Source organism: Polyodon spathula, chromosome 2 (genome assembly GCF_017654505.1).
Source record: "Polyodon spathula isolate WHYD16114869_AA chromosome 2, ASM1765450v1, whole genome shotgun sequence".
Lineage (NCBI taxonomy): Eukaryota > Metazoa > Chordata > Actinopteri > Acipenseriformes > Polyodontidae > Polyodon > Polyodon spathula.
Window position 1 is genome coordinate 80,089,048 of NC_054535.1, and position 21,495 is coordinate 80,110,542.

Consider the following 21,495-nt stretch of genomic DNA (forward strand, 5'->3'; position numbering starts at 1 on the left):
TAATAATTAAAATATTGAAGTTACACCCAAGTTATTTAGACATTAGATGCATGCAAAGCATATTTTCAAAACAGCATGTAAAATAAAGTAAAAACAAATAATTAAAATAACAGTAAAACAATAAAAAAATAAAAATAAAACTTAGGGGTTTTTTTGCCTCAGTCGCCATCTCCTGCCCTGCACGCAATGAAACACACACACACAGGATTCCAGAAGTATTTTTTTTTTTTATTTTTTTTTTAATAAAACCTAAAAAAAAAAAAAATAATAATTAGTGTGATTAACTATTCACAATTCTTAGCTTTTGGATGAGTTATCAATCACTTCAGGGAGTGCAGAAGGGGAGATACAGACATTTCAAATGTGTGAATACCCCATTGAACTCTGCTGTAATGCCGGACGCAAGTTAGTCATCCTTGTAGTTAAAAAAAAAAAAAAAAAAAAAAAAAAAAAAAAAAAAAAAAAAAAAGTATATGCACCATCTAATAACCAGTAAACAAAACATTTTAGTGTTGCATGCGGTGCATTACAATTGCATTAAACTTCCCGCTGTACAAATACTCTTGGTTGTAACTCGCCTTGGATACAGCATGTCCCCCTATTCCCTTCTAGTGATACAGTAAATACAGTACCGGTGTTCAAACTGTAAACAACTTCTCAGTCTAATTTCTGTTTCTGTCGCTCCCTTTTGATACAGTATGTGAACTGAAGAAAAGCTCCACTGGCACTTTATAACACAGACATCTTATTCGGCATTAATTTTATAATAAATATTAGGCCTATTACATGGTTATCTTTCCTAATCTATTTACTTTTTTGCTGCGAGAGGAGCTGCAGCTTTCTCTGGGAGACGAGATGTTTCAGAATTGAACTCCCGACCGCCGTTTAGCCAGGCTATTTATAGTTTAAAAACTGCTAAATAAAATGACCCACGAGTGAGTATTTTTTATTTATTTTTTTGTAAAAAATATAGTGCTGATTACATGGTGCCTTATGCATGGTTAATTCACTGAAAGTTACATTTTTGCTTCACTATATGTGCATTATAGAGAGGGAGTTATTTTATTTTGTATTTTAGTCAGATGTATGTTGTTATGTGTCCCACAGTGTAAAGGTAAGGAGTTAGGAAAGCATTTAGCGGTTGTGGTCCTGGGGGTTGTCACTTTCTCTTGGCATGACGCTTGAGCGTGATGATGAAATGCAATAACCCCGCCCACAGCCTGCTTCGGCCCCGAGCCAGACTCGGATATGTCGCGAGGCTGGAGTTTCATGGTTTGGTTCTGGCTTGGCTCGGGTATTTGCTTGTGTAAATACACCCGTACCGTGAGGGTGTGGGGATGTAAACGGCACATTAGACACTCCGCTCATACGTCACATTGGTGTATTAGTTGCTCACACATTTAAGGACCCCACAAAAATGCCTAGAAAATCGACTTATACACCGGTTTTTACAGTAATCAAGACGTATTGTACCTCTCCACTTAGGATAATTGGTTTTGGATGCAGGCTCAATTTGGACACCACAGTGAACACAATCCATACATTTCACAACTGTGGTCCTGGTTGGCATTGTGTTGACTTTGTAAGGACTGCCTGCAACCTTTAAAATCAAATAGTAACAATATGTCATCTTACAGTATACAGTACACAACGGCAATAGAAATTGTCATTTAAGATACATTTTCAATTTGCATGCAATATTTATTGTTGCAGTTTAAAAGGGTGAGTTTCCAAAAACTGCATCAGCAATAAAGCAAATTCTAAAGTTGTCCAGCAGTCCCTTGCTAAACAGACAGACTTTGTGTTTGAAATAACAAGGTGTCTGGTTAAAAATAAAAAATCACACACATTTATAGTCCTCAATTTAAATCACTGCGTTGAAATAACATGAATGTGTTCACGATACACATTACAGTATGTAAAAATACAAATGTGTACAATAGGCCGATTGGTAGTGTATACAGTACAGTAGTACAATCAAATGAATACCTAGCACACTTTCTTTTTACTTTAGCCTATGGACTTCTGGTAACACAAAATATATCATGCTGCTACATTACTGTAAACAATAATGTTATTTTAGCTTATTTTATTTTTTAGCATAGCCTACTTAGTAAACAATGAACGCAAAATAGATCATGGTTCCTCATTGACACTTTGAGAGGATACAGTACTTTATATATACCGTACACGTTACAGAAATAACAAATATTTAAATGCACTTAGAAAAGTTTACAATGTACGGGTGTGTGACAAGGATGGGCTTAAGTCCTGTCCCAGCCAACAGTCACAGATGTGATCATCCCCTAATGAGGTCATTGGTGCTTATCCGGGAATGGCCACCTGTATAAAAAAGGAGGAAAAAACCCTTTGTTTGGGGTGGTGTCTGGAGAAGGAAATCCAGTGAAGACGTAGTTCAGCCAGGCTTGTAAGTTTTGTGTTTTGATTCTTTATTTTGGCCCTCGTGCCGTATTGGTTTGTTTGTTGTTGTTTTGTCCCCCTGTGGGATTAATAAACGTGCGCTCTAGTGCTTAAACTGCAGCTTTCCAGCTTCTGAGTCTCCTTCCTGCCGGTAACAGCTTGGGCTGTGACGCTACCCTGCTACAGGGTGGCTTCAAGTAAAACACATAGTCTACCTGCTGCTTTTGTTTTCTGTTGGTATGAGTCAGACTTTCTTTTCTTTCAGAAAGCAATTCAAGACGTAATTCAGAATCGGTCGGTATCAACCGTTGGATTTGCAGTTAGTTTAAACTCTGTAGCGTATGAGTTATTATGCCCTCTTCTAATCATGTTCTTAATTTTAGTGATTTAGCAGGCTACTTGTATCTCTTCCGTTTTATTTTCATCCTGTCTTTGCTGTCAATAGAACAGCTGTCACAGTTAATTGGTTATTATTGAGGGGCATATGTTGTTCCAGCATATCTGAATGTACAGCAAAACAGTGTCTATATTAGTGAGGGTCTGCTGTACTTCAGAGTTTTTAGAAAGCCAGGTTTGCAAGACATTTTAATTACTATGTGGTTTAAAATTATTTTTTCTTTTCTTTTTTTTTTAAATATTCAGATAAAAAGGACCAGTACAGTTTTATGTTGATTATTCACAGATGGATTTCACCATATGTTATTCTTTTATATAAGAATAACACCCAGGACTCCACTGAAAACAGCATGTGCTGACAGATTTCTAACCCTGTTAATAAAGAGGACGGCTCAAAACCCAAAAGCCAAACTAGCCTGTTACTGAGCTTAGGCGATGTGAGAGTTAAACCCCATTTCAAGCGTGTACTGGTGGGAAGCTCATCAGAATGCACACATTGTTCCAGTTGTAAATTCTAGAAGAAGTCATTTAGCTGCTGTTAATCCCCACGACTCATTTATCTGAAGAAGCCCCTTTATCTTGTCATTACCTGAGCTGCGTGAAATGAGTCCTGGCAGGCCCGCAAGCGAAAAGATGCCTCTGTATCCGTGGTGACGCCATGAGCAGTTTTTAACGAGCCACTTAATCCCTGGATCTAAAACTCAACCTGTCAACAGACAAGAGGGAGGCCCTGTTTGTTATCTTGCAAGGCTTGTAATTCTGAGCCAACATGCCCAGTTTTGAACTGCAGTGGATCTAGAAGGAGGTCTAATGTTTAACCCCAAGATTTGTTTTTATTAATTCATTTTAGTTATTTAGTAATATATTACATTTAAACATTTGTTCAACTGATGGTTATTCAGAATGGGAAAAAAAACAATGAAAGGTTTGCTAAAAGGTGTTTTACAACAGCCATTGCAGTGCATTTTCTGTGATGTACTTTAGCATCTATTTACAGCAGTGGTCGGCAAATGGCGGCCCACATGCCAAAGCCGCGGATTCCTCCTGGCAGAGCTGTATCAAGGGCTGAGCGAGAGCGGAACTTCATTTTAATATCACTACAAGGGGGCTGTCATTGGGGATTTGCCGTATGATTTCATATATTGTGAATAAGCAGAAAATTGTGTTTTGCAATATCGATTCCAAAGTACAGTACTTGCTGATTGTGATGATACATTTATGCCTCGCTATGGTACTGGAACACAGTTCAAAACATTTTGTTTTTTTAAAGCTTCATTATGTTATGACAAATTCAATGAAAAATAACACCCTCCTACATAGACAGTAACGCAGAATAACATAAAACAAAATTCAAAAGTAGCATACATTTTTATTTTTAGAGCTTCATTGCGTAATTTAATGAGAAAAATGGCACTTTCATTCTGTGATCAGCTTTAGAACACCAGGTGGGATAGGCGTGACGACGATACGTAGGCAGTCCTCCAAAGATTAATTGTCGAATAAGCCACTTCACATGTGTAAGTAGATCCAAACATGGAGAGCACAAACAGAGCGAGCAGTAGTTGTCATTGTCTGGACATATATTGGAAGACCAGAATGATTCCAGATTTGCTTTGTAAATGAATTCAGTTTTCAGCAACAATGATGCCTGCAGATATATTACTTGTTCTAGTTGCTGCTTCGTCGACTATGGGAAGCACTTGCTTTGTGTGTGTGTGTGTGGGGGGGGGGGGGGGGGGGGGGGGGGGGGCTAGTCAAGTTCATCGGGCGAGGCTGCCGACGGGCGGTCATTGGGTGACAGTTTTAAATTTAACGGCTGGTGACTAAATGTCCACATGATACAGTGTCCACCACTTACTGTACAGGGTTATTTTGGGTAGCCGTTTATATCGGACAAATAGCGTTTGCCGTTTGCCATTCCGAATTATTTAGATTACAAAGGCATCGTTTATACCTTGTTAACTCTTCAGCGCTCGTCAGGAGCGTCAGGTCCAATTTATTTTCACACGCGCTGTTTATTTCATACATGCTGTTTTAAAATACTTTTTTTTTTTTCTGAGTAAAACAGGTTTAAAAGGCATTGAATCGCAAAAGGACTGTAGCTACAGCCAAGCCCCACCCTTTGTTCGCTGTATTTTTCACATACCTCTTTGTAGACGTGCATACTGATAAATCCTCTCCTGATCACTCGTTTTATCACCAAACTCCTCAGTAAGTCATTATTTTATTACTATACCATATCAAAAAGCTCTGTAAATGTCTGTGATACTCTTTGAGCGCTGGATGCAGAAGCAGCTACCTCCTTTGTTATGTCCGTGTTATCTCTGTAATGCATTGGGGCTATGAGATACGCCCTTTGTTTTTCTTTTTTTCGTTTTCATTTGGCTCCTATTGGTCTCATTCGGCCATTGAAAGGTTTTCTCTGCCTTTTCTGGAGAAAAATGACTAGAGACTTGTGCTTGACGTCTTTTTGATGACACCGGACTGGAAAGGGAAAATTGTAATATCAGACCTGGGCCGACATAGGACCGCAAAGGGTTAAGCACGATGTATATTTTGGGCAAACTCAGCTGTTTGGGTCTCATCATCTGCCATTCGCATAGATTTAAATAACAAACGCACTGCTTATACTGTAGAAATCGCTCTTACTAATCCACCAATCAGCTGTTTTCACCTCATTACCTTGCCATTTGCATAGATTTCAATACAAAAGGCAGCACTTTACTGTAGTAAAAGCTTGACAGATTGATCAGTCAGCTGTTTGCACCTTGTTACTGAGCGATTACCACCTATACGCAGTGTCATGTTTACTTTTTGGCTACAACAGCAAGCATGGCTGGAAAGAGTGAAATGATTGAAAATTCAATGTAAATAAAATGTCTGTTAGATACAGTGCGCTTGCTAAAGCATGTTTGGAACTCTGTCAATACCTAGAAACTATATCCGGTTTTCAAAAAATGAGTGCATCAACTAATAAACAGGATTGTCATTTTTAAAGGGTTACACACCTAAAAACAAACTAAATACAAACATAATAAACAGGAAACTTGGCTTAAATAATTTATATATATATATATATATACTTTTTTCCTCCATTCAGAATGTGCTCACAAGGTACCAAACGCTATTTGCATGCTGCATTAAGCACTGTTAGGATTATTTTGAGATATACGCATGCGTCAGTGGTTCATTGCATTTTTTCCATGTGATTACTTACACTATTAGTAATGTATTTTTAAAAGGTGAACTTTCGGTATTATAAGTGAGATGTACTTTTAAAACATCAAAACACATTTAAAAATAATGCAACATTCAGTATGACACCGTACTTAATACTTTTAGATGTGTCATGCATTAGAGAAAATTAAATTACTTTCCGATTGGCTAGTCTGCACAGTGAAGTACAGTATAGAAATATTTTGGTTTTGAGGTAGCTGATGATGGCACAGAATAGTAAAACAATATAACAAGACCTTGTTTTTCTCCATGGATATTAACATACTAAAGTTAAAGAAAGTTATTGCTTTTCTTTATGTAAATACCTGTTAACATCTATGTGTATATGTTTCATATTGCAATTGTGATATAGTTTTCTGTGTTTTGGAAGACTTCAGTATTATCTATCGAAATACATGCACGATATCGATGTACAATTTCCATATCATTGCCCACCCCTAGTTTTTAATACATATTTTTTTATTAGTGTAATGAGTGTCTTAATAAAGATGTTTAACCACATACACGCTTGTTTGTTTTGATTGCTGTACTTTCTTGGAGGACATATTGAATGTCACTTTATTGTGCGGGAGTTTATTCTGTCCATCGCTTACTGCGGGGGAATCACATTAACACAAACACGCCTGTTTCTAAATGGTGGCGACTGTATTTGTTTGAGCACAAATTGAATGCATTTTGAATTGCCATGCTTGTAATAAATTATTGTGGCAGACGAGGAAAAATCTAACTTATTTTTATTGAGTTTTCCATCAAAATAATATACCTTTGTGAATATACTTTAGCAGAAACCAGACATTGTTGTCTTACTGTTTAAATATCCTCAGGTAGTTAGTTGTAACTTCAGATACACAAGCTTCATCCTTCCCCTTTTCAAGCACCTGGCCTCCTGCTACTATATGGATCAGCAGAGGGTTACAGATGCCATATATAGGGTCTGTGTTTACATTTAAAATCAGGTCATATAAAAAAAACAACCTCATGACATCATGATCTTTTTGTTTTTTCTCTCCAGGATAAAGGAAAAGACAAGGTCTCGAAGTTGGACACCTTACGGCATTCTATTGCTGGGATTATTCGGTCTCCAAAATCAGTCTTGGGTTCATCTTCAGTAAGTACCTGACCATTTCTTTGAAGTAACGTTATTTTTTTTAAATCCCAGTGGCTTCCATTCACAGCTGAACAAATTCAGTGATTGGCTAAAGTGACTGGAACAGTTCAGCTTGATGAGCCATTTTGGTTTCCCTGATTTTGTAAAGTTAAAAGGGCATTATTTTGAAGGAACATCTTTTATTGTTTCTAACTGCAAGTAATGTAGCTTACACAATTGCCATGGTATTCTCAGTTAGAAACTCATGAGTGCACATGTTATAGTAATGACAAGTAATGACATTATTTTGCATATTGCTGTAGTGCTGTACAGAAGGTGGTGCTGTTTTGTTGGCCAATATTTCGTCTACAGTTGGAGTGGTTAGGAAATACACCACCATATAAATAAGAAAACCATCCATTGAATCTCCACTGAAGAAGATATATGGCTGAAACGTTGGTCAGTTGGTGTTAGACTTGGGGTTGAATAATTACAGAAGACTGTAGTGTTGACAAGTAGCACACTACCTTTACTGTATCCCATCTTTTATGTATTGCAGTCATTTCTTGGTATATTTGTCCACACATCTGGCTTATAAAGCATTTCTGAAAATAATCAAGGGGTACAGTAAAGGTAAAGTAGTGTGTGTCATAAACACTACAGGAGGTTAACCTCTTAACCCTAATATCAATAGAGCTGCATCAGCTTGTATTCTTTCCTGCCAAATACTTTGTTCAAATGTTATTTTCCTCCCGATGCATGTGCCAAGTCAGGCAGTTATGCTCTTGAAGTTGAAGTTGAGACTAATGGATCCCAGCTTCCCAAGTTAGAAATATTTGTTAGCAGTGATGTGGTAGAAATTGGGATCCAGATCCATGCCTTTATTAATTATATAGTGTTCCAGGACACAAACATACATTCTATTACATGCATTGAAAGGATTGCACTGTTTTTCTATATACCTATATTCTGTAAACAACTTGTGTATTTGTGCAGGACCCTCATTGTCCAAATTAACCTATTTATACTGTACCCATGTGTATTGCTTCAGGAAGCATGATTTTTTTGCCACAAGATGTATGTCTCTCCATTTTCTATCAAGTACAAAATATAAACATTACCATATAGGTTTCTGTTTAAGGGAACCAGGGTTATGAACGTTTTCCCGAATTGTTATATCGTTTATTGCTTAGGAGGAAAAATGGCCACAGTATCATTTCAGGTTGCTGTAGTTTTCCATCCAACTCTATATAGCCTACTTATTGTGAATTTTTGGGAATGTTTGCTTTTGACGTTTTTATGCGGTTGGAATAAGGGAAGTATGAGGCTGGGTTAATTTTGAAGTCAGTCATGCACAAGTCAAGGTCCTCTCTCCCTGTCATGACTGCCTTTGGTCTGACTGTTTTTTGCTTATCAACAGCTTGATGTTGTCTGTGTGGGAGGTTCAAAAGAAAGGCACATTTTGACAGGCAATTGAACCATTAATGTCGTTCTGTAGAAGTCTAGAGGAGTGGTAGACATGTTGTTTTAAAGTTAAAAATAAATAAAAATTAGTAACACAGTCTATGTGTTGCTGTATAGCACATCACCCATGCATCTGTTCAAAATATTTTCATTGTTTTAAGTGCATAGACTCATTTCTCTACACTTGGGCAGCACTGAATTGAACATGCATGCTTTCAGCAGACAATATGTAAGCAAACACAATCTGCAGCCAGAGCTACCTCACAGTCTGGTTTTCAATACATTTTCTTGCTTTGCTTGTGTTGGTATACTGCTAACGGTTGTATTCAACCAGCTACTTTGGGTAACTGTAACCAAGACATGCTAATAATGAATGTTCTTGTTTGCTTTTTTTCACCTGTTATATAGAAAGACTTTTTTTTTTTTTTCCAGCTGATCTGTTTAAGACAAGTGCTTGTTACAAACTGTGTTGCATTAATGATGCGCTGCAAGAGGTTTCTAATTAGTTGTGTATCATTTAGATCAGGGTTCATAATGAGATTTAGCATAACAGTTAACATCCTGGAATAAATCAAATCATATGTGGATTGAGCATGACAAGTTAGGGCGTGCTGTTACATGCAGTTATTCACTTAGCTGTTTATTGCATTAGCTACACACACAGTTCTGGTATCTTTTCCATGCCATTGACATTGCACAAGTAACAGTTTTCATTTACGAGAGACAGTACATAATACAGCAGTTTGTGTTTTACCTGACATTGTGAAGCATACTGTATTACACAATAAACAAACTGGAAAAAGACACATTTTCATAAAGTAATAGCATTACTGACGTTTACTTATGTCATTTCAAATAAATGTGAAAAAAGGAAGCGTTGTACAAAAAAAAAGAAATTCAGAGTTTGGTTTCTTCTTTATTACATTCCCATAACAGAAGTTAAGAACAAAACATTGATTAATATAGATTACATTTCCATTGTTAATTGGGCCAATGTTGGGTGCTTTGGAGTTACCTATCTGCATCTGTATCTCCGACTCCCTTCCCAAATCTGAACAACACCTTAGATAGATTTGGCAGCTTAGTTTATGTGCACACCCTAATCTGGACAATTTACTTCTTGCTGTCAAAAACTGTTTAAAAAGGAGGTTAAGGGCTGCTATGTTAATTTTCTGTTGTTCAAGGCAAAACACATGATACACATTTCTTATTTCCATCAATTTCTGTCAGACAGCACGTGTAACAATTTTGGTAGAGCTCTGTTATTAATATGTCTTTGTTTTCCTTTCGAGGTCCAGACTCTGGCAGTGGTATACAAGCAAACCCTTATTTTACTGTACACTAATTTATGGTACAACTAAAATATAATTGGCATGGCAGTCCTCTGTTATCTGCAGTCATCTGCTCCAAAATGTCTGTTGTTTTCTAAGGATGGATCTCATTTAGCTTTGAATCGTGTAGAATACAAGAAGATCTCAAACAATGGTTAAAGTTACTGTTGGTTGTTTTCTTTTGTTGTGTTTTTTTAATGTAATTGAACTGCTTTCGATATTCGGTCATTGTCTGTGTGTCAGGAGAGGAGCCTTGTAAGAAGACACAAGACATAATGTACTATGCAAATGCAGTGTTGGTTTTTCCCCCACAGTTCTTTGATGTGATACCAACCAGCGAGAAGCCATTAGGAGAGCAGGATTGGTACCATGGTGCAATCCCAAGAATAGAAGCTCAGGAGCTGTTGAAGCAACAGGGAGACTTTTTGGTCCGGGAAAGCCATGGCAAACCGGGTGAATATGTCCTCTCTGTTTTTTCAGAGGGACAGCGAAGACACTTTATCATACAGTATGCAGATGTAAGTAATGGACAAGATACAAGGGGGTGCATAATCAAAATAATAATGTTTTTGTATTTCTGTATATTATTGTGTTTTATGGAAATAATTGGAATGGTATCATTGTCAATCATCAGCGTTAAAGTGGGCAATGTGCCTAATTTCACAGTAAATGGACAATTAGCTGAATTGAACTGGAACATTTTATAGAGTTGGGGAATCACCCTGGATTACATCAACCACTGCTCCCTGAAACAAGGTGGTTGATGGAATCCAGAGGCTTTCCAAACAAAGGCAAATTGGTCCTAAAGACACTTTTACTAAGGTACAGAAATATCAAAGCTTTGTTGATCTTTATTATAAAAAAAAAAAACTTCTGCACAATAAACATGTATCTGGAAAACACATTAGGCCTCGGATGTTGTAAGAACACCAGTACAGCTGCATTACACCATCTTTATTATTGTATTATTATATTCATTGTTTTTGCAGAGGTTCTGGCCTGGAGGTATTATACAACGTCAAACTGTTCAATATTTAATATCCATCAAAAACTGCTTTGAATATCCGTACATAATTTAAAGATTTTGTACACAAACACATTCACGAAAAGAAATTGTTAAGCAAACATACATTTTCTATGTTGATCACAAAAGTAAATACAATTCAAAAAAAAAAGTTAGGAAGGTGTTAAAATTGTATTATTTACAGGTGTTTGCTAAATACAGGTGAACCATAATACAATTTGATCTTACCATTGATAAATTTTCTGAATCAGGCCCTTGGACTTTGATCGCTTGATTTTTACAATTACTGAAATGCTGCCATCACTGAAGTCACTGAGGTCCTAAGCACTGTGGGAAACGGTAATGCCTAGCTGTCGCCTACATATGACCTTATTCCATTAGTCACTTATATTGGCAGTAGAGAATAGGCCAGTATCGCTACAGAATATGCCTTATAGGCTGTGAGAAGAGAATTAGCACTTCAGTTGTAAACATCACTGCTGGCCAGTAAGTACAAGCATTACCTACAACAACAAAAGGCTGTAAAAGAAATATTGTGTTGATAGTAAAGCTTGTAATGTTTAAAAAACATGAGTGTTCTTCAGATATATTAAATACTTATTCCATTATAAATGTTTGATAACTCTGATCTTGATAATTGCTCACGGAGGCTGTTTATAATGTCCCATTCATTGAAATTATTTCTTTATTCTACAATGAAACCCCACAAATGTTACTTCTGGCTGATCTGTTGTTGTTTTGCTACTGAAAATGTCTGTGTTTTTCCTTATCAGTGTTAAAGTTATTCCCATTTGCTTTGTCATGTTTTTTTTTCTGTACTCAAATTCCTCAGAATCAGTATCGATTTGAAGGCACTGGCTTTCCAACTATTCCTCAGCTAATAGAACACCATTACACAACAAAGCAAGTTATTACAAAGAAGTCGGGCGTGGTGCTACTGAATCCTGTTGTCAAGGTATGGTAGCAGATTATTTGATTTAAAGAGAATGTTATTTAAATCTGTATTGAATTAACTTTTACTATGTTTCAAAAACAACATTCATCAACTAACTCATACAGTACTTGAGCTGTGTACTATTAGAATATATGGTTCAAGAACTGTAGATGAGCCCTCCAATGCAATTAAAAATACACTACCCTCCAACGAGTGAATTAATGTAGAAGCACTGTGTTTTATTCCACTTTTATACCTCTTGCATATTAAATACCTTGATACAGTTTACCTTAAGAGATAAATTAAGCCTAAATTAAGCTTAGTCTAGGCTGTTTGCAGCAGTGCCCCTCAGCCCTCTGATTAACTTCCCAGCAATTGTGTTTAATATGGCTTGTTTTTTTGCTTCTTATTTTACAGTGAGCACTGGTATGATTAGCTGTAAGTGTTTGCAGGAGACCAAATGTCTAAAGCAGTGTTTCTAAACCTTCTTCTTAACAATGCCCCCTAAGGATCAGCTGAGCTTAGTCATTGCCCCTTTGCCACAGAAAATAAAAAACATGTAAGAATTATTGCGGATAACAATGCCATTTAATTAACATCAATTATAAATTACATTTAATTCCACTAGTTCTGAGAATTACATTGAAATGATTCATAAAAAAAAAAAATTAAACCACAGTCACTGGTATAATCAGCATGTAGCTACATACATAAAATGTTTACTATTATGGAATATTGCTGACATATCATCTTTGCTTGAGCCATGGTGTAGAGAGGCTGTCCTTACAAAGGTAACGAGAAATTCTCCTGTCAGGACACTGCCCTCTATTGTCAATTGTTAATAAAACAATGAATAATCCTCTCCCTACACGAAACCATAAGATCAGTATCCTATACTGCAGTCATTACACATCTAAAGTAGTTAATGTTTGGTAGTGAATAAGCGTTTTTGTTGACCGGAGGTGCTGACTTCTTCAGCTGTCCTGACAGGAACATTTTGTCGTACCATTGTAAGCACTGCTGTGGATAGCAATACAGATATGCGAACTGGTTCCTGCTTTGGAACTGACGAACTGGATACAAGTATCAGGGATCCGGTTGCACTGAGCACTATTATGTTTTTAGTAAAACTGATTTATTAAAACATACATTTCTGTCAAAAATACATTTGATAACTATAATTGGCATGTCCACACTTAGATAAATGAAAGCAAAATATTTATGACGGAAATAATGGGGGGTTTAAAGTTTTTTTTTTTTTTTTTTTTTTTTTTTTTTTTTTTTATTTTTTCCCTGGAGAATAATTCCATCTCACTTTTACATAAAATGATGAAAATGCTTTGGGTAAAGTGAATCTTCTGCACCTCGAGGGGATCATTCGCAAGACAACCCCAAGCTGAACACGACACGATTTCAGCTATCTAAAAAAGTAATTTAACCCCAAGCTGATGGGGTCGTATTTCGGCTTGAGATCCTAAAATACACTGGCCTGTTTGCATGTGGTTAAAGGTTTTTTTAATTGTAACTTTGTGAAATTTGCAGTTAACAAGGTTCTGTCAGAAAGATGGCTGCAGTGTGTGACGTGAGACCAGAAACAGGAACCAGGAAATAAACAACAGAGCGGTGGAGTTTGGTGAAGCTGAGCGATTGGTTAAAACAATAAAAGGTTGTAAAGACAACACACACAAGACGCTGCACTTTCGCCAAAATAAAGAGACAAACAAAAACAAACTACACAGACAAACACAGTGAGCTGAAATGTAACTATTATTATTATTATTATAACCTCTGTCTCCAATCCCGTTCTCCACTCACCGAACACACGACCCCAAGTGAGTGAAAACATGCTGCTTTTATGCAGCTGTACCGAGACTCGATTGCTAATCAATCATTCAATTGGAATCGCAGTACTACACATGAATTAATAAAGTGCAATTCCCCATGCTCGCATATTATTACATTTTACCTGCACCTGAAGTGCTGTGCATTTCTCGTGCCTAAATACAAATATACATTTTAAAACTTTGAACAATTTTAAACTCGTGTTCATAGCTGGCAGCTCCCTCTGGTGGGGTTCTGGCCACACTGACCCCTGCGGCCAAGCAGCTGACGGTGACCCCTGGCGAAGCAGTTCCGGCGACCCCAGGCGATGCAGAGCAACAGGCAGCCCCAGGCGATGCAGAGCAACAGGCAGCCCCAGGCGATGCAGAGCAACAGGCAGCCCCAGGCGATGCAGAGCGGCAGGCCTCCTTGGGCGAAGCGCGGCAGGCCTCCTTGGGCGAAGACGTGAAGAGAAACAGGACAAGCTCAGGTGTTGGTTTTGGCCCTCTTCTCGACCCAGCAAGCATTCACCCTCTGCTGGTGGATGGGGACCCAGCAGGCATTCACCCTCTGCTGGTGGACGGGGACCCAGCAGACATTCACCCTCTGCCGGTGGATGGGGACCCAGCAGGCATTCACCCTCTGCCAGCTCCTGCTGACCGCCGTTGGAGGTGGCGGAGGCAGAGGCAGCTCCTGCTGCTCTGCTCCTGCCGGTGGAGGTGGTGGAGGCAGAGGCAGCTCTGCCCCGGGCGGTGGAAGCGACGGAGGTGGGAGCAGCGTGTAGCCTCCTGGTGACGGAGGTGGGAGCGGCGTGTAGTCTACCCTTGTTTCGGGACTCGCTTGCAGATAACAATAAGAATAAACTGTGAAATTCAGACGTATCGTAACATGGCATCAGGCATAAATGGAATGGCTGCTTCATTCTGATTGGACCACATTACATTTGCATGACAAACCGGATAGCACAAAGGGCAGTGACGTTGCTGCATAGCAACAAACATTTCTGACTTGATACACAACCTTTATAGTGCATAAGTCAGTGAGTATATCACTGGCACATTGTGTGTAAGTTAGTTAATCAATATTTTGAAATAAAACACAGCGCTCCGTTTTTTTTTTTTTTTTTTTTTTTTTTTTTAGCTAAAATGCCCGCTCCCGTCCTCTTGAATATAAACGCCCCCCTTTGGCTTCAGATCACCCCTTGGGGTGTAGTACCGCCCCTGTTGAGAAACACTGGTCTAAAGTATTGGACTACAAGTTCCTTGTATTGTTATTGGATGAAATCACCCATTCAGAGGGATGAACTAAAATTCCTAATTTAGTATGGGTTTGTAGTGAACCATTGGTCTGTGGCAGCAGATCAAAAGAACCTCAAATAGTATTAGAAAATAGCATTATTCATATTCCCCTGCTATTTAGACTTAAATAGACCTCAGTGTTATGCTTTGCATTTTGATGCTTCATAGAGGTTTCCTTAAAATCTGAAGTGCTTCTTTATCAAAACAAGTGGGTCATGCTTGGCAGGCATATCCAACTTGAATTTATAAATAACCTCCACCAATATTGTTTCTTGTGACTAGGAAATAAAACTCTACTGTTGACTGTGGCTCTCTCAATAAATGTGTTTAAAACCTCTGTAGAACTTCTGCAATAACAGCATTTTTTTTATTTTTTAGTTATTTGTGCTTTGTTCTCTCTTCTCTTTAAAAAGTAACTGGTCATTTTTTTTCATTGCGAGTCAAGCAACTGCTGGCATCGACATGAGCAGTTCATTAAAGCGGTTGCATGTTTACATTTGAGTTTATTTGGGCTTGAACCTGCTTATTTTCTTAACCACAATTATTGTAACATGTATTTAATATGTGATGTTTCAGAAACCCTAACATTTTGTATATATAGTGTTATTGGCATCTGATAAGCACTGTAGAAATGTAAAATATGTATTCATCCAGTTGGTTTAATTTCCATCTAACTTATTTTTTGTTTCCATGAGTGATAAGCTGTTTGATAGAGAAGCTCTGAAACAGTACTTTCTACGCTGCTTTGTTACATGTCAAAATTGAAGATCGGAAATTAGATATTAAGAGTTCATTAAAACTACTGTACTGTTCTTCTAAAATGTATTGTCAGCATGGTCCAACTGTGAATTCATTTAATTGTGAATTATTCAGCCATAACAAAACAAGAGAGCTATGCATATAAAAATGCTCTTTCAGGGATCAGTACCCCTTACTAATGCATATTCACTACCAGTCGCGAAAGCGTTTTGCCAAGGCTACTCCAACCATAGACAAGATATTATTTTTTATCTATCCCTCACTGACTCGGGAGCATGTCTTCAGCCCACTGCTTCTTTTTTAGCCACCTCAGAGCTACAGCGTCAGAGGACAGTGCAGCTCTGGGCAGCTTACAGGCAAGCCCCCAGGCACCCAGACAGACCACAGGGGTCGCTGGCTTGCGGTGAGCTGAAGACACTCTAGCCTGTACACTATGAAGCGCTTTCTTCTGGCAGTCTGAAAAACATGTTTATTGATTAGGTACTGATGTGTGAATAAATATAACAGAACAGTTAGGATTACCGTATATTAAATACATATAACTTGACGATACCGACAATACAGGATACAGTAAAGGTGTTTTTCTTCTAAACACTGCTGGTGTTCTGTAATCTTGTAAGTAAGCAGAGCATCAGCCTGTCGGAGGTTAATGATACTCCAAGAATAAGACTCAAAAGGAAATGCCCTTGCTGTTTTCCAAAAGATCACTCGCACCTTCCTGTGATCTACAGGAATTCTGGAAGTGTGTGTGTGAGTGTGTATATATATATATATATATATATATATATATATATATATATATATATATATATATATATATATATATATATATATTGATTGTTGGGGTACAGCATACCTCTAAAATGTGTTTCCTGTTAATATTTTGTTGTTGTTTGTGCCGGGAATGTTTTTCTGTCTGTCCCATTAAAGGGAAGATTCAGATTTTGCCAGCCTTGACCTTTTGTCTCCTTCTCCATGTAACGCTCTCTTTGGCACGCCATACCATGTGAACACTTTGGAATCTGAAGCTCTTTTCAACGAGACCCGCTTTATTGCCAGTTCCAGGTTATCTTGATTTCTGAACCTTACTTATTTCTTCCTTTTGCCTACCAAGCAAAAAAAAAAAACTTACTTGTGTGACCCACGATAACCTTTGGCTTTTCAGTTGCGTGGTCCTGACTATTTGAAATGAAAACAACATGTTTTCTCGGTCAGTAGATGGCAACACATTTCAACCTGGTAGTCCGGCTGTGTCTACTTACTGGACATTGTGAATGTAGTGTAATAGTACTGTGAATTTTTATAATATAAAATATGGATAAACATATTGGTCCAGAACAAAATCCAGTTCAGCATTTATGTAAGCGGAAACTGTAGTAAATGCCCTTTCTTGGCCAAAATGTTAATACAACACATAGAGCACTGTATTTGCAAATTACAGAATATTAATCGATTTTAGAAAGGTGGTTAATGTCAAAATAACTTCAAAGTACAGTAATTTTCATTGAGCGTTTTGATTGATTTTTTTTAATGAAATATTATTAAAATACAGAATGCCTTTTATAAAATTAGTCATCCTTTTCTTAATCCCGAACTAAAGTAAGAGATTAAAAAAATTGTGAAACCAAACTGCTACATGCTACAATGAACTGAAAGTGAAATGTGACAAGCCATGCTTTTATTTGGATTTGTTTGCTTCCATTTAAAAAAAAAATTTAGTTACTCAAAGGTACATAAAAAAATAAAATGAATCGACTCATTTTGTAATGTCATGGTTATTTGATTTAAAAATAAATAGAACATTGATACAAAATAAGGTCTATGTAATTTAAATAACATTTGGACTGTAATTTAGCTGCTGTAAGATATTTTATAGAAAGAACCATGTTTGTATTTGAGTCAAACCAGCAAAACGTGTTGTAATATGACAGTATCAGAAAAAATAATGTCTTGGGTTCATTCGTAAATATGGCATTTCATCAGTACATTTGGTCTTTTTTGTTGATTGTTAACAAAAGGTAAGCTAGTGGAGGAGAAGGCATTTTGAGCAAAATTCCTTTTTACTGTAAATGCATTGAGCAGTAGGTGTCCTATTATTTTTGTCTTTGTTCCATCCAGTGTTTCTTTATTGGCTGATTTTATGGGCTGATTTCTACATTTTACAGAAAGGTTGCGGTAATAGACCCAAAGCTCTGACACCATGCATTTTCTCACAGGTTTGCTTTCAATGCTTATTCTACTTTTTTTTTTTTTTTAAGTGTTTGACTGAATCAAGGACTGTTTAACTGTTTAAAAAAAATGATATATAGACAGATAGATAGACAGACAAGCACACACAAAGCACTGCCTTTTGTTCTCTTTGTAAGTTCCAAATACAAAATCACAAAACCAATATGCAGTCTCTGCTTGAGAGAGACTGATGACTGAATGAAGTTATAGCTATCAATCTGGATACATGTGTCACTTGATACTGAGCATGTTTATATTCCTGAGCTATACATATGGTGCATCTACCCTTGACCTGCTCTGAAGATCTTTTGTGGCATGAAAGGGTTTTTTGTGGCATGAAATAATTTATTAAAAAAAAAAAAAAGTTTTAAAAAATCTTACTCTTCAGAAAGGTGTTAGCAGTGTTATGTCCAACCGCCTGTGAGTACAAAGCAGCCGTGCTTTTAGAGACGAGGTCAAATCAGTGTTGATTTGATTGTGTTTAATGATGCCGTGGCTTGACATGGAGAACCAGTCACAATGTTCCTAAAACTGCAGTGTTGTAGCAGAAGTGATATTTCGTAAACATCCCACATATCGGGGCATAAACTTGGAAATGTTTGTCCTTATATCTGTTAAGAATGTGCATTACTGTTTTGTTTTTTTTGTTTATTTTTTTGACTAAATTGATTGCCCCTCATTCTCATAATAGGATGGAAAAAACTGAGTACTACTAAAAGCTTTTTTGTATTTTTTGATGATAGTGGATTCTTCTTTAGTGCTGGCTACCATTTTCTTTTTTGAAAAGGTACAGCAGTGTTGGGAATTGTGTCAAAAACACATTCACAAACTCTGGCGAACCATTCACAGAAATGTCTTTATTATTCATAATATAAATACTTCTGAGCCCTTAGTAAAAGAAGATATGTACATATTGTGGCAAACCGGGGTAAGCTAGCCACTTTTAAGGACCCTTTCCCTGTCTTGTGGTGTAAAAGAAGTAATCACACAGCTGATGAGGTGTCAACAGGACAGTGCCTTTATATTTATATACATGCAAAACAAAAACAAACAAAAGCCTAACTCCTCCAAGAAGTGCTTACTAAACTTTTCCCAAGTTCTAACTACAACTAGACGGCTAAGCCGTTTACCAGTCACCAAAACCAATACTTGACAAGAATGAACCACATCCCTTTCCAGGTCTGAACCACGCAGGTGTCTTTTCAGGCCTTAGCCTTAACACAGACGCTGACATGCCTTCCATACCTGCTTAAATACACCTGCCTTGATTATTAGCAGGTGTGCTTAAATACATTAATACAGCAATCAACACTGTCAATTAAACAGTGATATTAAACTGTGCAAGCAGCCGCAAAACACACAATTTCGATGTCACTAATACATATATATATATATAACAGCTTAAACAACTTTGGAAAGGAGTCAAGATTGTAGCTTCATTTGAAAGGCAGTTTTTCATAAAATACATTTTGCGTTACAATGATAGGACCCAATTTCTGAAGAATCTCCCATTCCCTCTTTGTCAGGAGTAATGAGTTGTCTTATTGCTGTAAAAAAAAAAAAAAAGGATCATACTGTCATGTAGAAATGTGATTGCAAGGCTAGAGATCATTTCCAGTTCCATAAAGGAAAACTCAATTTTCTAAGTGATACAGAAAATGAGACGCCATAGCTGTCATTATGAACTATCTCATTGCTTTCTATGTAATAGACCTGCTGAGCTATCTGTTGGAACTTAGCTGCCTCCGAATTGACAACAGAACTGAGGCTTACGACTCGCAGTGAGCAAGATGCTGAAAGATGCCTAAAGATAGAATGCCCGGGGAAAGTAAAAGTTATGCACTGCAGTACACCTGGTAGAAGAAAAATCATTCCTAATCCTCTATGTTGAGTAATAGTACATTATGAGGCTCTGTTTAACTGTAACAGATGGTAAACACATTTACATTATTACCAAGAAGTAGCTTGCTTATAATGAGTCTTTCTATTTCTGATAACAGGCATTTATACAACAATAAACTTAGGCCTAATAAGTTGATCTAACTTGTCACTTCCCCTGTAATACATACACTGTGACACAAAAAGACAAGACCTATTGTGCATCGGCAAATGAGGCTGTTGGGTAACTAATCTAAATTTCTTAAATAATTAAAAGAACATTCCTGTATTCCCTGACGCCTCAGAGAGCTGCATGTTTCTTGTTGGCAATTCTGGAACAAACTTCAAATACAGTGATTTTGATGTGACTTTCAGTAGGTTTGATAACACTGTAAAATGCAAAGTAGTGTCCTGATTCCTGAGAACTGTTCATCCCAGTGTTCTCTTTTACAATCTTTTGAAAAACCTGGACACAAGGTTCAAGGGGACTTATGCAGGGGTTCCGGATTGTGATTTGGTTGTGAAACGCTTGTTTGAGTTTGAAGCTTTCATGAACGTTTGTTTCAAGATGATGTTACACACACACACACACACACACACACACACACACACACACACACATATGGAACAACATCATGATGACTATTAAAACATTGTAATGGCTGTGCTATTGAAGGCTATGTTATTTTTTGGGGGGTTAAATTATAAATTCATGTATAATTGAATAAGAACTATTGTAAACCATTGCAGTACCTAGTACAGTGTATTTTGTAATACTTATATTGTGTCTTTTAGTTATTATTGGTGAACTCTGATAAATTCAACTCAATTTATACTTCTAGTCATCGTTTTTGGTCTCCGTCCCTTTTGAAGTGCTATTAAAAATAAAAACATGATTCTGTATCTTGTTATATTTTTGGGAAAAGCAGTCTTCATTTACATGACTGCTAAACAAGGACCAACCAAGTATGAGCAGGCTGATCCCCACTATTCCGTCCTCTTGAGTTTCATAGTCATGTTTTTTTGGGTAAATCACTCAAACTTTTCCATTTGTAATTAAGCTTTTTATGAGTGGTGCTTACAGTAGATGGATCAGTAGAATAGTTTGTTGTACTAACATAAGTGAATAGGTGTATTTATGTTTGAAACAGTAAATGGAACTATGTTGACACTCCAGTGTTGAATGTTATTTGACCATGCAAGTGCTTGTTGTTTTCCCCTTCACAGAGGTGGTTTACTTCATCAATACAACCTTGTAAACATCATTCCATTCAAGTCAGAGAATTGTAGGGTTGTTTTACAAAGTCTTGAATGATGTGTGTACATTTTTACACTCCGGTTTATAATAAATGATATATATATATAATTTGTTTTCCTTGTTACAGGATAAGAAATGGGTTCTCAATCATGAAGATGTAACACTTGCAGAGTTACTGGGCAAAGTATGTATTCAAGTCTTTATTTCAAAAATGTTAAATCATTTCAATTATTCTATTGCCATAGTTGTAAAATTGACATAAAGTATTTCAAGGAGTGATTGAAATGTTTTTCTTACCTTTCATTAGCATATCAGCAATCTCCAAGAAAACATAACATACTATAGAAGCATAGAAAGT

The 21,495-nt window shown here is 37.0% G+C and overlaps 1 protein-coding gene across 4 annotated transcripts in view; it reads left to right on the top strand.

Annotated features, from left to right (window-relative positions):
- The window catches only part of fer (fer (fps/fes related) tyrosine kinase), a 105,712-nt gene that overhangs the window by 40,872 nt on the left and 43,345 nt on the right, over nt 1–21,495 (top strand). For all 4 annotated transcript variants that reach the window (XM_041231479.1, XM_041231452.1, XM_041231460.1 and 1 more), the window contains 4 exons: nt 7,067–7,162; nt 10,251–10,454; nt 11,793–11,915; nt 21,265–21,321. In XM_041231479.1, the coding sequence (XP_041087413.1) occupies nt 7,067–7,162; nt 10,251–10,454; nt 11,793–11,915; nt 21,265–21,321 (480 nt within the window). The remainder of the gene's footprint in view (nt 1–7,066; nt 7,163–10,250; nt 10,455–11,792; nt 11,916–21,264; nt 21,322–21,495) is intronic.